The 17,653-nt window shown below is 35.9% G+C and overlaps 1 protein-coding gene across 1 annotated transcript; it reads left to right on the forward strand.

The window, feature by feature from the left end:
- Positions 1-11,882: 11,882 nt before the first annotated feature.
- LOC136117768 (uncharacterized) lies at positions 11,883-17,398 on the forward strand. The gene is made up of 5 exons (XM_070997608.1): positions 11,883-11,975; positions 14,447-14,558; positions 16,866-17,074; positions 17,140-17,293; positions 17,355-17,398. Exons 1-5 carry the CDS (start codon positions 11,883-11,885, stop codon positions 17,396-17,398), a joined length of 612 nt encoding a protein of 203 aa, XP_070853709.1.
- Positions 17,399-17,653: the final 255 nt, after the last annotated feature.

A 17,653-nucleotide genomic window follows, 5' to 3' on the forward strand; every position in this document is an offset into this window, starting at 1 on the left:
AAAGTATGCCTTCACCGAGGCAGTTAAGACAAAGTTTGCACAGGATATAGCAGAGGCAATGAAAACTGTTTTTAAAAAATTTAAAAGTACACCCAACAATATTCATTCAGATCAAGGGAAATAATTTTTTAATTCCATTTTTTGGGAATAAATAAATACATTTTATAAAAATCATTATCATACTTATACGCATCTAAAGGCTTCTATATGTTACATTTTTAAGGATTGTTGCTTGATTCAGTGATATTAAAAAAATCACGTACTCAGCCCCCACACCACGTCAAGGTCACAATCCACGAGGGGGAAATTATTATCATTTAAATATATATATATACAATTTTGAAAACTACGTAGATAGATAGAAATCAATATTTAATTGAATTAAATAATATTAATAATATTTAATTAATTAATAATACCATAAAAATACATATATACAATAAGCTCTACACAATTAATTATTTTTTCTAACCTATTACAATTTTTACAATTTATATATTTAATTATATTACCTACATCTTTGTTGGTATTTTCATAGAGGTAGTGAATAATCCTTCCTTAGAATCCAGAACAGATTTTTTTTAATCCTTGAATCCACTGGTTCAATAACATTCCTCTTATGTTGCTCCGTTCGCAGATGATGACTCCACGAAATGTTGCCCGATAGGGTAATGTTGCACTTTGCACAATACTTATTCATTTTTGTTTTGTTTTTTTTTGTTTTTGGAAATATTGTATTGTAATGTTATTTGTACTTTTCACTTTATTATACTTTACTTTAACTGTAAAGTATTTTACTTTTTATCAATTTGATAAGTTCACACAACTTAAATCTGGGTAGTTCACAAGTTCACACAACTTTACTTTACAGTTGGTAAAGTATTTTAATTTTTATCAATTTGATAAGTTTACACAAATCAAATTCGGATGGAACGCAAATTAACGCGACCTTACTTTAACTTGGAATTACCGGAGGGTTCGCACGCCGATTTTAGATGGGTCGCTCAGCTCGAATAGTTTTCAAAAGTTGAACTACTTTCCACATTTCTCCTTAACACATACATTTTTTGAAAACTTAGAAGGTAACCGTTAAAAGTTATTTAAAAGTTTAAAAAAATCTTTTTCAAATGCATTTTTTGCATTAGTTCTATGGAATGTATTCAAATCAATATATGTTTTTAACCAAGGCTTCTGAAAGAAGCGAAGACCTCTATGAATTTTTGTTAGAATTAATCCATTCTCAATACACTGTTGAAGATATTTATAATGAATTATATATTTTTCTTTATCCCTTAAATCAGCAATAGAATTTTTTATTTTATCTGACTTTGTTGGTAACTGGTTATTACAACAAAATGAAAGATCATTGTGTTTATTGTGCAATTTAAAAGGATATTTTAAATCTACCTCAAAAATGTATTTATATTCACTATCATCTGCAATCTCTGTAATGTTTATACTATCAAGTTCTCCCCTTGAACTCCATTCAAAACCTCCATATGATAAAGATTGTGACATAGCCCAACCGTACAAATTATTTGCATCCAAATAAATCCAATATGATGATTTTTGAGTACTATCAAAATTCTCAACATATTTGTTATTTGCTTTAGCATATCTACATGTACATTGTACTAAGCCACCACGAATACCACTTTGAATTGATTTATACTTATCTGTATAACATAATAAATCTAATTCAATTTTGGTAAATTTTAACATAGCTTAAGTTTTTAAATATAATTCTAAATGATCTTTAAGATTCTTACAAGAAAACTCATTCCATACCTTTTGCGCGTGAGTATAATTTTGAATTGAACATTCATTTTCGGTTAAGGAACTATAGAAAGCTTCTCTAGGAGGTAATTTACTTTCTTTTAATTTCTCAACTGAATCTAAATATTCATATGGAAATACACCCTTTAAGTTTAAATGATTTTCATTATGGAAAAATTATCTTGTTATATACATTTGTTCACTATCTAGATTTGAAGCTAATGTATCTAATGCAGAAGGCATAAATCGAAACGAATTTCAAAGCAGTCACCATTACTTATAGTTATAATTTTTGAAATTGAGATATATTGTTCCTTATTTAATGGAATTACCTTTATTTCACCAGGAATGATTGCCAAATCTTTTATAAATAGATGGCAATGATACCTGGTGAAATTGTGGAAGAAAACAGGAATACATTTTGGAACTTTATATTTTAAATTGCACGCACCCCTACATTTTCCTGTGAAGTGACAATGATCCCTAACTCTATCTAATAAAAGAGGAGTGTTACATATATGGCAATAATAAGATTTTTTGAAATCATCTTCTTCAACATCAGACATTACTATAGGAACAGGTTCTAAAATATGGTTTTTGTATATAAAAGTTAAATTTTCTATTAGAGATAAGAGGAAATTCATTCCTGAGTTGAATCTAATTTCTAAAACCAACTAATTTAAACTGTTATCATGTGCACACTTGAAATAGTATGCATATGAAACAGGTTTATGTATTTTTATAATATTTAAATTTAACGTTTCTTTTTTATCAATCGGTTGAAGGATGCATTCAAAGTCAGCGTAAACTGTGAATGGTACCATCACTTCCTTTTGAATATTCGTGTACCGTAAAGTGGCATCCTTCAAGTTGGGTAAGCGTGAGACTTTTTTACCATAGACTTCTGAATGTCGGTTGGCAGCATCTTCACTCAACGAATAATTTAAACAAATTTGGCAGAACCATCTTTTCGATTTATCTCTAGAAACTTGAGTGGAAACCAAACTAAAATAAAGATAAACACAAAAATTTTTTTTTATTATGAAAACAAATAAATATTATGAAATTTTAAAACAAAAACAAAAACAACAAGGAAGAACGCTGTAGTCGAGTACGTTGACTATCATATACCCGTTACTCAGCTAAAGGGACCAAAGGGAAATTGAGATATGCAAGCAGCAAAGCGAGATTAAAATGCGCCACCTACCGGCGGTAGACAGATTTAAGCGTTATGGGCGTTAGAGAGGGCGAGGCCAATTTTTTTTGGATCAATCGATTGGTATTGATGAGACAAATACATTTCTGTGGGCGCCACAGGTTTGGGCGGCTTGTGGGCGTTAGAGTGGGCGTGGCACTCTGCTGAACTAAACTTGCGCTGCGCAGGAATCTCAGGAATCTGCTTGCCTAATCCCAGTATTGTAGCTTGTATAGTTTCTGAGATCTCAGCGTTCATACGGACAGACGGACATGGCTAGATCGACTAGGCTAGTTATCCTGATCAAGAATATATATACTTTATGGGGTCGGAAACGCTTCCTTCTGCCTGTTACATACTTCCCGACGAATCTAGTATACCCTTTTACTCTACGAGTAACGGGTATAATAAATATAATCAAAATAAAGTGATTTTAACTAATTATGTTGACATTCTTTAGGTGGTCGGGAATATTGATTGGTGGATTTCAGAGTTTTGCGATCACATTGAGGAAAACACAGTGTGCTGCTCTGTGGAACGCCGCGTTTGAGGGAAAACCTCGATACGGCCTTGCCGCTGCCGGCTGATCCAAAAGTCGCTTGGCTTCAAACAAAAAAAATGCGCATGTACAATTCTCTTTGGTGGATTGGCGCTTAGAAGCGCCGCGATTTGCTTGCGCCAACTCTTGGGTGTGGTTGCCGCAATCCAGGCCCGCCGCCGTGGTAGTGCTACCCTCTTTGGAAATACACGTCGCGGTGCTCTGAGATCGCTCTTCCGCGTCGCTGTCGCTTGCTGCCTTTGAGCCACTGCTGTTGCAAGGGCTTGAACCCTCCTCATGCGATTAAGTTTTAAATATCTAAGTTGAAATTACACTTGGAGTCTCACTTGCTATGAGCGGCTGACGCCAGCGGGCCGCCTTTTATACCCCCGCAAGACGCCACCAAGCCGCGATTCCTCCACTCCGCCGTTCAGCCACAGAGAGGCGCGAAAATCTTTTCTCTCCTTGTTCTCGATCAGTCTCTCCCAGCAACCCACACAGCCACAGTTTTTCCGGACCTACTAGGAGCGCAGCACGTTGCCTTGTTTCTCCCAGATGTTCCTAAGAGACATGTTGCTAAGCATCCGCAAAACATTGTTGCTAAGCATTCAAAGGTGCTGGTCTAGGCTATCCGAAACCCAGATACATTACTGGTACACGAGTTATGGTTCCGTTCCTGGATCCAAAGAGTGGGTTTCTCCTGGTTCTGGTTACTGGTCCTCGGATAGTTCTTGATTTGGTTTTAAGTCTCGGAATAAAATGGAACCGCTATGTTTGGAGTTAATTCTCAAACTGAGAACTATATTGTTCAGCGGTGGCTGAGTAGCCGCCGCTGCCGAAGTGTACATAGAGTCTTATATGCTAATACATAAAATGCTTATACATAACTACAAAGTGAAATAAATGAATGTTTATCTGGAACTCCAATCCAAGTGCTGCTCGTGTCATATTTCCTGAGGGTCGGGGCATCCTGTTGCAGTGTCAGCAAAACGTTAGCGGGGCAACGACTCAAGTGGTCGTTGCCCGATTTTGTACATTGTTTAGATTGCAACATAATTGTATCCGTATAAATATGAAGTGGCCGCCCAGTCAGCGTACCAATTCTAGGGTAGCTCTGGGTGGCTTGGCCGGGGGGTCGTTACCTACCGACTGGTCGGTAACTCCTCCCCTCCTGGATTGAAGTGACGGCCACAGTGATGGTGTGGATGTCACGAAACTCGGCTCTGGTATGGTGGAGAATATGACCTTCTTCTTCATGTTGATCAACAAGACTGATACTACGATTCCGAATAACAATAGTAAATATACCGCTCCAAAAATTGGTAGTTGTAAAATTTTTCCAATAAATGATCGAGTTGGAAGCATTGATGGACCTTAGGTTTAAATTGTGGTTTAATTGGGTCTTCGATATGGTCGGTGAAGTTAATGTTCTGTATAATTGGAATTGTAACGTCTATCTTCTCCTCGTATAGTGACAATTCCTTGTCATAGGGAATTTGGTTGATGGATACTTCGCAGTTTTTGAACGTCAGTAGAGCAGATCCCTTGATAGAGAATTTCGTTGTACAATTTGATGCAATGGTAGAGTTGACTGTGTTTAAAATTAGGATGTGTCCTGGTTCTATCTCCGTTATTATTTCTTTGTTTCCTACATCCTTGACTTTACAATTGGCAGCATTTAGCGTGAATATGCTATTGCGGCACTCGGTTTCAGGATTGTCTCTGATTGATAACAAATTTTCGCAGATATAATGTTTATCTACCCTATTACATTTGTTCATAAAGTAATGTACGTCTTTAGCATCATGGTATGCCATATACTTAGGTAGTTGTTTAGGTATTGGTTAATTAGTTCGGTCATACGAAGTTCTATTTGTTCGGCCATAGCGATTATTATCTCTATTTTGGTATTGATTGTAATTTTTATATTGATATTGATTCGAGTATTGATTTGGGGGAAAACGATCGTTTTGCCTATTTGGCTGCCTATTCTGCACACTGTACGTGGCATTTTCCGCAAAATACAAATTTCTTTCTTTCATAGCCATATCATAAGCTTCCTCCAATCCTGTTGGTCTGAAAGCTCTAACTATGGCGCTCAAATTTCCTCTGAGCCCTGCGAGGAACGCTGATAAGCAAGCTTGAGACACTACCCTTTGTCTAACTCTAATCGCGAGTTGTTCAGTTATCGATTATCCTGAACAATGCTAGTTTAATTTTTGTGATTTGATCATAAGATCTTTGCAAGGGTAGCTGTTTATGTTTCAAATTATAAAGCTCTGACATGAGGGTATCCTCGTCCCTCCTATCTCTGCAGTGCCTTATCAGTGCATCCTTAATATCGTCCCAGATAAGTCTAGCTCCCGAAGCGATTACTGCCTCGTTTGCTTTGCCTTCTATCTTTTGTCTAATTGCCCTAAGAAGCATCTGTCCATACGGAGTCTGGTCCGTACCCCTAATCATTAGAATTATCTCTTCCACATTGTTTATAAATTCGTTCAAAGCAAAGGGGTCCCCAGAGTAAGGAGGTAAGAAACGAATAACGTCTGGAATTTTCATAACAAATCCGCATGATTTACAACCGCAGAACTAAGGTGAGATGGTGAAGAATTATTGCTCGAGTCCATGGTCGCAGGTGAGGGTGTAACTATTGGTCTTAATGACAGCGAATTTCCTTCAGTTGTCTGGCTATTAGTGGTCTGTTTTTTACTAGCTCCTCTAGTGGTGACTTTGTTTGTAGGTAGCAAATTCCTAACTTTCGCAATATTAGGCATTAAATTAATTTATTGTTACTTTTAGGGAAAAATAAAAAATGTGCTCAGTGTAAGGTGTAAAATATGCTTAAAACTATCGTGTCGTATGTACATAAAGTTACTGGTGTTGATTTGAAGCTTGTAGTGCAGAGTGTTTTCTTCGGTGCTGTATTCTTGTGGCATTTATTTGTAAGATAATATTATTTACTCAACTTCTTACATAAGAAAACCCTTCCATCAGTGAATGGTGGTCCCAAGATTTAAATTACCGACGTATAAAGAAAACAAGCAAAAGATTTCTTATTTCTCAACAAATTGTATATGTATAAGGTGTACTGAAACCAGCCTTCAATGAAGTTCACTTGAATCACCTTGAAACTGAAACCCTTGCAAAACACGCGATGGGATTACAAGAATTGTTTCATAAAGTTTTTATTATATTAATAATATCTTCTCTTCTAATATTTTTTTATTTTTATTTTTATTTTTTATTTAAAAACATCAGCGAGATCAATAACACAATTTGCCATAAATCGTGAAATTGACGTTCTGTAAAACACGCGATGGGATTGCAGAACTATCTCACGAATTTATATATATATATATATTTTCTTTAGATCTTTATTCTTCTTTCTTTTTTTTTTGCTAGTGAAGTCCTGCAAAACACGCGATGGGATTGCAGAACTATTTCACCAATTTATATTTTAATTTTTTTTTGATATTTATTCTTCTTTCTTTTTTGTTGGTGAAGTCCTGCAAAACACGCGATGGGATTGCAGAACTATTTCGCCAATTTATATATTAATTTTTCTTTTAATCTTTATTCTTCTTTCTTCTCTTTTTTTGTTGGTGAAATCCTGCAAAACACGCGATGGGATTGCAGAACTAAATCACTCTAACTTCTCACAAATTTTTGATAATTATTTGTATATATATATTCTTTATTTTTTTTTTTTCAACTTTATTCACAGTAATTTTTAATCTTTTTCCAATTTGCTAAGATTTGCCGACGGCATTGGGCCTTGGCCAAGTTTATTTTAATTTCAAAGAATTGCACTGCACTCATCTTCTTCTTTTTTTTTTTTTTTTTATTATTATTCCTTAATTTTCTTTACACGTCCTTTAAATTTATAAAACTTTTTTGCTTGTTTTGTCATATTATCACGGTTGCATCTTTTCATTTTAATTCGGGCATTATATTGATTCACAAGAATACTTCACCTTCCTATTGTGTGTACTTCTTACAATGTAACAAAGATGATAAGGTCCATCCTGATTCGTCAGTCGGCTGCGCCAGTTATGGTTCCGTTCCTGGATCCAAAGAGTGGGTTTCTCCTGGTTCTGGTTACTGGTCCTCGGATAGTTCTTGATTTGGTTTTAAGTCTCGAAATAAAATGGAACCGCTATGTTTGGAGTTAATTCTCAAACTGACAACTATATTGTTCAGCGGTGGCTGAGTAGCCGCCGCTGCCGAAGTGTACATAGAGTCTTATATGCTAATACATAAAATGCTTATACATAACTACAAAGTGAAATAAATGAATGTTTATCTGGAACTCCAATCCAAGTGCTGCTCGTGTCATATTTCCTGAGGGTCGGGGCATCCTGTTGCAGTGTCAGCAAAACGTTAGCGGGGCAACGACTCAAGTGGTCGTTGCCCGATTTTGTACATTGTTTAGATTGCAACATAATTGTATCCGTATAAATATGAAGTGGCCGCCCAGTCAGCGTACCAATTCTAGGGTAGCTCTGGGTGGCTTGGCCGGGGGGTCGTTACCTACCGACTGGTCGGTAACTCCTCCCCTCCTGGATTGAAGTGACGGCCACAGTGATGGTGTGGATGTCACGAAACTCGGCTCTGGTATGGTGGAGAATATGACCTTCTTCTTCATGTTGATCAACAAGACTGATACTACGATTCCGAATAACAATAGTAAATATACCGCTCCAAAAATTGGTAGTTGTAAAATTTTTCCAATAAATGATCGAGTTGGAAGCATTGATGGACCTTAGGTTTAAATTGTGGTTTAATTGGGTCTTCGATATGGTCGGTGAAGTTAATGTTCTGTATAATTGGAATTGTAACGTCTATCTTCTCCTCGTATAGTGACAATTCCTTGTCATAGGGAATTTGGTTGATGGATACTTCGCAGTTTTTGAACGTCAGTAGAGCAGATCCCTTGATAGAGAATTTCGTTGTACAATTTGATGCAATGGTAGAGTTGACTGTGTTTAAAATTAGGATGTGTCCTGGTTCTATCTCCGTTATTATTTCTTTGTTTCCTACATCCTTGACTTTACAATTGGCAGCATTTAGCGTGAATATGCTATTGCGGCACTCGGTTTCAGGATTGTCTCTGATTGATAACAAATTTTCGCAGATATAATGTTTATCTACCCTATTACATTTGTTCATAAAGTAATGTACGTCTTTAGCATCATGGTATGCCATATACTTAGGTAGTTGTTTAGGTATTGGTTAATTAGTTCGGTCATACGAAGTTCTATTTGTTCGGCCATAGCGATTATTATCTCTATTTTGGTATTGATTGTAATTTTTATATTGATATTGATTCGAGTATTGATTTGGGGGAAAACGATCGTTTTGCCTATTTGGCTGCCTATTCTGCACACTGTACGTGGCATTTTCCGCAAAATACAAATTTCTTTCTTTCATAGCCATATCATAAGCTTCCTCCAATCCTGTTGGTCTGAAAGCTCTAACTATGGCGCTCAAATTTCCTCTGAGCCCTGCGAGGAACGCTGATAAGCAAGCTTGAGACACTACCCTTTGTCTAACTCTAATCGCGAGTTGTTCAGTTATCGATTATCCTGAACAATGCTAGTTTAATTTTTGTGATTTGATCATAAGATCTTTGCAAGGGTAGCTGTTTATGTTTCAAATTATAAAGCTCTGACATGAGGGTATCCTCGTCCCTCCTATCTCTGCAGTGCCTTATCAGTGCATCCTTAATATCGTCCCAGATAAGTCTAGCTCCCGAAGCGATTACTGCCTCGTTTGCTTTGCCTTCTATCTTTTGTCTAATTGCCCTAAGAAGCATCTGTCCATACGGAGTCTGGTCCGTACCCCTAATCATTAGAATTATCTCTTCCACATTGTTTATAAATTCGTTCAAAGCAAAGGGGTCCCCAGAGTAAGGAGGTAAGAAACGAATAACGTCTGGAATTTTCATAACAAATCCGCATGATTTACAACCGCAGAACTAAGGTGAGATGGTGAAGAATTATTGCTCGAGTCCATGGTCGCAGGTGAGGGTGTAACTATTGGTCTTAATGACAGCGAATTTCCTTCAGTTGTCTGGCTATTAGTGGTCTGTTTTTTACTAGCTCCTCTAGTGGTGACTTTGTTTGTAGGTAGCAAATTCCTAACTTTCGCAATATTAGGCATTAAATTAATTTATTGTTACTTTTAGGGAAAAATAAAAAATGTGCTCAGTGTAAGGTGTAAAATATGCTTAAAACTATCGTGTCGTATGTACATAAAGTTACTGGTGTTGATTTGAAGCTTGTAGTGCAGAGTGTTTTCTTCGGTGCTGTATTCTTGTGGCATTTATTTGTAAGATAATATTATTTACTCAACTTCTTACATAAGAAAACCCTTCCATCAGTGAATGGTGGTCCCAAGATTTAAATTACCGACGTATAAAGAAAACAAGCAAAAGATTTCTTATTTCTCAACAAATTGTATATGTATAAGGTGTACTGAAACCAGCCTTCAATGAAGTTCACTTGAATCACCTTGAAACTGAAACCCTTGCAAAACACGCGATGGGATTACAAGAATTGTTTCATAAAGTTTTTATTATATTAATAATATCTTCTCTTCTAATATTTTTTTATTTTTATTTTTATTTTTTATTTAAAAACATCAGCGAGATCAATAACACAATTTGCCATAAATCGTGAAATTGACGTTCTGTAAAACACGCGATGGGATTGCAGAACTATCTCACGAATTTATATATATATATATATTTTCTTTAGATCTTTATTCTTCTTTCTTTTTTTTTTGCTAGTGAAGTCCTGCAAAACACGCGATGGGATTGCAGAACTATTTCACCAATTTATATTTTAATTTTTTTTTGATATTTATTCTTCTTTCTTTTTTGTTGGTGAAGTCCTGCAAAACACGCGATGGGATTGCAGAACTATTTCGCCAATTTATATATTAATTTTTCTTTTAATCTTTATTCTTCTTTCTTCTCTTTTTTTGTTGGTGAAATCCTGCAAAACACGCGATGGGATTGCAGAACTAAATCACTCTAACTTCTCACAAATTTTTGATAATTATTTGTATATATATATTCTTTATTTTTTTTTTTTCAACTTTATTCACAGTAATTTTTAATCTTTTTCCAATTTGCTAAGATTTGCCGACGGCATTGGGCCTTGGCCAAGTTTATTTTAATTTCAAAGAATTGCACTGCACTCATCTTCTTCTTTTTTTTTTTTTTTTTATTATTATTCCTTAATTTTCTTTACACGTCCTTTAAATTTATAAAACTTTTTTGCTTGTTTTGTCATATTATCACGGTTGCATCTTTTCATTTTAATTCGGGCATTATATTGATTCACAAGAATACTTCACCTTCCTATTGTGTGTACTTCTTACAATGTAACAAAGATGATAAGGTCCATCCTGATTCGTCAGTCGGCTGCGCCAGTTATGGTTCCGTTCCTGGATCCAAAGAGTGGGTTTCTCCTGGTTCTGGTTACTGGTCCTCGGATAGTTCTTGATTTGGTTTTAAGTCTCGAAATAAAATGGAACCGCTATGTTTGGAGTTAATTCTCAAACTGACAACTATATTGTTCAGCGGTGGCTGAGTAGCCGCCGCTGCCGAAGTGTACATAGAGTCTTATATGCTAATACATAAAATGCTTATACATAACTACAAAGTGAAATAAATGAATGTTTATCTGGAACTCCAATCCAAGTGCTGCTCGTGTCATATTTCCTGAGGGTCGGGGCATCCTGTTGCAGTGTCAGCAAAACGTTAGCGGGGCAACGACTCAAGTGGTCGTTGCCCGATTTTGTACATTGTTTAGATTGCAACATAATTGTATCCGTATAAATATGAAGTGGCCGCCCAGTCAGCGTACCAATTCTAGGGTAGCTCTGGGTGGCTTGGCCGGGGGGTCGTTACCTACCGACTGGTCGGTAACTCACGCGCCCTTACAGAATTTAGCCAAGTCTCAACCAGTATGTTAATGTCACAGTCACTATTGAATGTATTCATAAAGACAGACTGCGTTTTAGTTCTCATTCACTGCATTTTCTCTCCAAATGATTCATCCCGAAAAAATTGTTGCGAACAGACTGTGGTAGTTTGCTACGAATTGCAAGCTCATCGGTAGCCGTCAACTTGGCTTTCGAAAAGGTATGTCGATATCTGAGTGCCTAGCACTGCTAGATCATAAGACTAACGCTGCCCTATCGACAAGAAGACATTTGTCAACCAAATTGGAATACATACGATAGTAGATGAACTGATCAGATGGCGAATAGGTTCTGGAATTCTAAGATATGTTATCATGTTATATCTCAGCAACAGAAGAATAAACATAAAAAACGTATAATCAGAAAGCAAGCCTATTCACAATGATCGTCCTTATTGCATACAATAAATTGTGCCGCACGATTGCTATTTACAAGGAGTTCAACTTCGTTTCCTACGCCGACGACTTCACTATAGTAATACAGATCAGCAAAAGGACCATCACCGCAAACATAAATTCACTTTTACTGACATTTTAAATTGGAGTAGTTATTCTTGCGCGAAGCTTTCCATTTCTAAATACACATATGTAGAAAAACTAATAGCAATTTTAAGATCAACTCGACCGCTTACCCTCTAAGCTCAAGCGACCACATAAAGGTTCTTCGCTTAACCATAACCAAGAGATACAGGTGAAAGGAACACATTGACGCACTAACAGTTTAAATCTCCAAGCGGATCATCATCATAAAATGGTTGGCAAGCCAGAGATACAACTGCGATACAAGGACTCTTATAAGCCTCACAAATGCCCCTATAATGACCAAAATTGACTACTGTCTACCATTCTACGGAAATTGCCCTGCTTCATACTTAAAAAAACTTAAAGCCAATTACCATTCAGCCTTAAGGCTTGCGTTTGGAGCATTTCGCACCACCCCCACCAACAATCTCCTTTTTGAAGCCCAATTGATGCCAATAGAGCTAAGGTTTGAAATGAGCATAGCAAGGATGTGCAAGGCATTACTGTTCGCAGCAAACACCCCAATCCAAACCTTCTCCAAGGCCATACGGTTATTCAATAATATATAAACTTTTGTAATAACTATATATAAATACACTTTTGCTGAAAATATGTACATAACATGCTCCTAGCTTAAGGCCCAGTAGCTATAGCTAACATAAGTGGTTGGTGGCAATTTGCAGTTGTCTCAAAAAACAAAAAAAATGCATAATTTTAATTTAATATATATAAATTAAAGTTAGTTTAAGATGTTTCAACCTGTTCAATCACAAAATTAATTTTCTTGAGCCAGGACTTGCGTGCAAGTTATCCAACCCGTGAAACGGTCCCACTTATGGAATTTATAAACAAATTTTTGAATTCCATCTCAGAGGTGTTGCCCTTGCCTTCAGCGACAATTGCCTTTGTTGAAGATTCTGTCTTTGCCTTTTCCTGCTAGGATAAATAACCCTTCAGTTCTGCAGTAGGGACGCGGTGACATGGCTCAAGGCAAGGCTTTTTATTTTCTGGGCCTAAAACGCTATGCCGCTGTTGACCTCAGCAGAGCAGTCGGCGCAGCGTAGAAGACTGCCTACGAAAACGATCGTGCAATAAAGAGAGGCAGATACTCAGCGTTCATCCGGACAGACAGAAGGACAGACGGACATGGCTAGGTCGGCTCGGCTAGTGATCCTGATCAAGAATATATATTCTTTATGGGGTCGGAAACGCTTCCTTCTGCCTGTTACATACTTTCCGATGAATCTAGTATACCCTTTTACTCTACGAGTAACGGGTATAATTATTTGTGCACGTTTTTATGAGATCTCGGAAACTATGGGAGCTAGGCTATTGAGATTTGGCGTGCAGATTCCTGAGCTTCTTACGCAGCGCAAGTTTGTTTCAGTAGACTGCCAAAAAGTTACGTGATGTGTATGGTGATAAAGCCTTAAAAGAAACACAGTGTCAAAATTGGTTTCGTTCTGGAGATTTTTCACTTAAAGATGAGCCACGTTCAGGTCGGCCAAATGAAGTTGATGATGACCAAATCAAAGCATTAATCGAATTGGATCGTCATGTAACTGAGCGTGAGATAGGAGAGAAGTTAAATATACCAAAATCAACCGTTCATTATCACATACAAAGTCTTGGACTGGTGAAAAAGCTTGATATTTGGGTACCACATGAATTGAAAGAAATTCATTTAACAAACCGAATCAACGTTCGTGATATGCATCTTAAACGCAATGAATTCGATCCATTTTTAAAGCGAATCATAACTGGAGATGAAAAATGGATTGTTTACAATAACGTTAATCGAAAACGATCATGGTCCAAGCATGGTGAACCAGCTCAAATTTTGAGCTGCTTCCAAGGAACCAAACGATTAATTCGGATGCTTACTGTCAACAACTGGACAAATTGAATGCAGCCATCAACGAGAAACGGCCAGAATTGATCAATCGTAAAGGTGTCATTTTCCATCATGACAACGCCAGACCACACACATCTTTGATGACCCGGCAAAAACTGGGACAGCTTGGCTGGGAAGTTTTGATGCATCCACCATATATCCCTGACCTTGCACCATCAGACTACCATTTATTTCGATCTTTGCAGAACTCCTTAAATGGTAAAACTTTCGGCAATGATGAGGCTATAAAATCGCACTTGGTTCAGTTTTTTGCAGATAAAGGCCAGAAGTTCTATGAGCGTGGAATACAAAATTTGCCGGGAAGATGTCAAAAGGTTATCGAAGAAAATGGAAATTATATATTTGACTAAAGTTTATTCTAAGTTTGATTAAAAATGCATTTACTTTCTTTTAAAAAAATCCGCAATTGCTTTTTGGGCAACCCAATATATTAAAACAAAAGTGAAATGCCATATTTTGATTTCCAGGTCTCATCTTACAAATAACTTTGTTTTATATCAAAATGCCAGGTTCTCGAAGTTGAAGAGAACTCGAACGTACATATTGGCGAAATTAGGGATCACGAGGAAATTGAAGCTGATCAGGAAAACTTAGAAGTAGGTCAGGATAATCTAGAGTTAGGTGAGGAATATTTAGAAGTTCATGAAAATTTAGATGTAGATCAGGAATGTAGAAGTTAATCAGGAAGATATAGAAAACATTAAGTCCGATCAGGGAGACTTAAATTTTAAGTTGAAGAAGTGGTTTATAAAGCAACTCGTAGTTGCGCTATAGATCTAATCAACATTTTAAATGAAGAAAATTTAAATGTTAGGCCTTTTTATAAATTTAAATGCAGGAATACACCAGATATTACTCCTATTGCATATTGGCTTATCGAAGCAATTAGTAAAATTATCTGTGGTAGCAGAATTACCAGAAGTTCTAAGCATTGACGTTAATATTGACGCTCTCGTGCACAATTGTGGCCTATTTTAGTTCGAGTGAATTATATTAATAAATGCCCCGTCTTTCCAGTAGGAGTTTTTTCATCTAAAAATAAGCCATCTAATTGTGTTCAATACATGTCAAAATTTACTAGTGAATTGTCCGATCTTTTTATAAACGGACTTACAATTTTAAACAAAAAAGTAAATATAGAACCTAGGGCGGTGGTTTGTGATGCACCTGCAGGAACCCCTGGACATACATTCAGTCACGGCTGTACCAAATGTCTTCAGGTTGGTCACAAAATAGATGGTACATTAACATACAGTACTGTTGCTAGTGAGTTAATTACTGATGAAGACTTTGCGAATAGAATTTATCCAAACCATTACAGCAAAGATTATTTGAATAGTCCGTCCGCCTTTGAAACGCATGGTGTTCGTATGATAACCCAAGTTCCTTTAGATTGTATGCATCTTATTGAGTTGGGGATAGTGCGCAAATTTTTAGAACGAATTTATTATAACAAAGTTATAAATAAAGTTTCAAAACAAAACCAAAACAGTATTTCCGCTAAGTTAATGTCAAGCGAACTTTTATACCTAGGGAATTTGCAAGGAAGCCGAGGACATTGTTAGAGCTTCCTAACTGGAAAAGCACAGAGTTTAGGCAGTTCTTATTATACACTGGTATTGTAGCTCTTAAAGATTCAATATTTGATGACCAGTATTATTTGTTTTTATTACTGCACTGCGCATATAGACTGCTCTGTTCGCAAAAGCAACGGGGAAATATTGTTGAAAATGCTCAACAAATATTAAATCTATTTGTTGAAAATTTCCCCATTGTTTTTGGAGCAAACAGTGTGACTTACAATGTTCACGGCTTACTCCATGTAAGAGATACTATCAATCAAGTCGGAAATCCGGTTTCATGATCTTCTTACTCCTTTGAGAATTACTTGCAGCTCCTTAATAAATGTGTCAGATAAAAATCTTTTATCTTAGAACAAATATTTAGGAAGATAGTCGAAGAAAAATACGTAGCCCCAGCAGAAGAACAAATAAAATTAGTAGGCAGAAATCTTAAAATGAACGACTGCACACTTAGTGATAGGCAACCAGACAATTTTTGTTTTGTAGGAGATGAAGTTTCAATTCAAATAGAATCTTTCGAAGAGTAAGATGGGAAAATTTTTAAAGGAAGGGAATTGCAAAATAGGGACAGTTTTTTTTTTGAGCCAATGAATTCTTCTGGCCTAGGTATATATTTAGTTAATTTATAAATTCCATCTAGTATAAAAAGATTTTCAATAATGGAATTTAGGAGAAAAGCGGTAGCCATTCCTTATTTAGAAAAAATAGTAGTAGTTCCATATTTGCATTTTTTTTTAAATTGGATTTTTAGTTTTTTTTTTTGTAAAGGAGGTGTTTAGTCCGTAGGCGTAATTTTATTATGAATCGGGCATATTTATTGCGACGGCGCTTTAAATATCTTTCGAAGATTCACCTACCTCAGTTCGAGTACCAAAAAAAAAAAAAAAGCGGCACTTGTGTTATTTTATTTATTATTCTTTTAATTTTCTTTACTTACAATTATTGTTTATTTATTTTTTTTCTTATTATTTTCCCTTATTTTTGTTTATTTTTTATAATTTTATTTATTTCTAACTATTTACTAATATTTTCGTTATTAACAATTGTTGTTTATTTTCTGTTTATTATTATTTTCATTTATAATTGTTTGTTTATTTTTTATAATTTGATTAATTTATAATTTTTTACTTATATTTGATTTCATTATTTTTTGGTTTTTTAAACATTTTTAAATTAGTATGTCTCAGCCAGAATCAAAAGTGCGTCGAGTCCAGTTTGATTTGGCAGAAATGTATAAAATAAATCGCCATTGACGACAAATTTCTAAAAATCAGGGCGATTACTATTTTCAGTCTATTTTGATGTTTTATTTATTTTTTGTAATATATATAAATTAAAATTTCAGAAGAGGTTCTCCAAACCCTCCGGGAGATCTCTGTAATATCGCAGAAGCTCGACATTTTGGCGGACAAAGTGGCGAAAACCACCGCCATTTGGAAGGTATCGTTCGCTCCAGACAAGGAGATTTCGGGCGTGGTACCGTTTCCGTTAAAAACGGAAGAGGAACTAGATGCGTTTGAAAATTCCTTGACCCCGGAGCTCATCGGTTTTTACGTAAGTTTCGAGCAAGGCCGACTTGTTTTTGCATTTCTATGTTTCTTTTTTATTTCTATTTGCAGACAAAGAAAATATCAAAAATAATTGGTAGCGAACCGCTGTCAAAGCGGTTCAAACTGGTCATAGCCGAGGAAATGATAAATAACTACAATATGGACGGGTCCAACGGGAAGAAGTCCCTCCGATCCTGTATAGGGTTTTACGGAGTTCTTAAAGGTAAATATAAAAATAAACAAGTAAAACGCATTTCTAAACATATGCCATTACATTTTTTTAGGAGCGTTGGCCAAGGACTCCGAGGACCCGGACATACCTAATTAAAAGTAAAAGTGTCTTGATGTATAAGTGAGTTTGTGAATTAAGGTTTATTGCCAATAAAAATAAAATATAAAAATAAAAATTAGATTTTTTTAAATTAACGACAACGAATAAAATTAATTTGCATGCGGATTCAAGTTTTTTCACTGGACGCTCAATTGTTGATTGTCGATATTTTAACAACCATAAATTGTACGTAGCGCTCTTAAAGTTGAGGCCACTGACTTCGAATTTCGGTAGTAAATTTTAATATTTTTG

The sequence above is a fragment of the Drosophila suzukii genome, chromosome X, assembly GCF_043229965.1.
Source record: "Drosophila suzukii chromosome X, CBGP_Dsuzu_IsoJpt1.0, whole genome shotgun sequence".
Classification (NCBI taxonomy): Eukaryota; Metazoa; Arthropoda; class Insecta; order Diptera; family Drosophilidae; genus Drosophila; species Drosophila suzukii.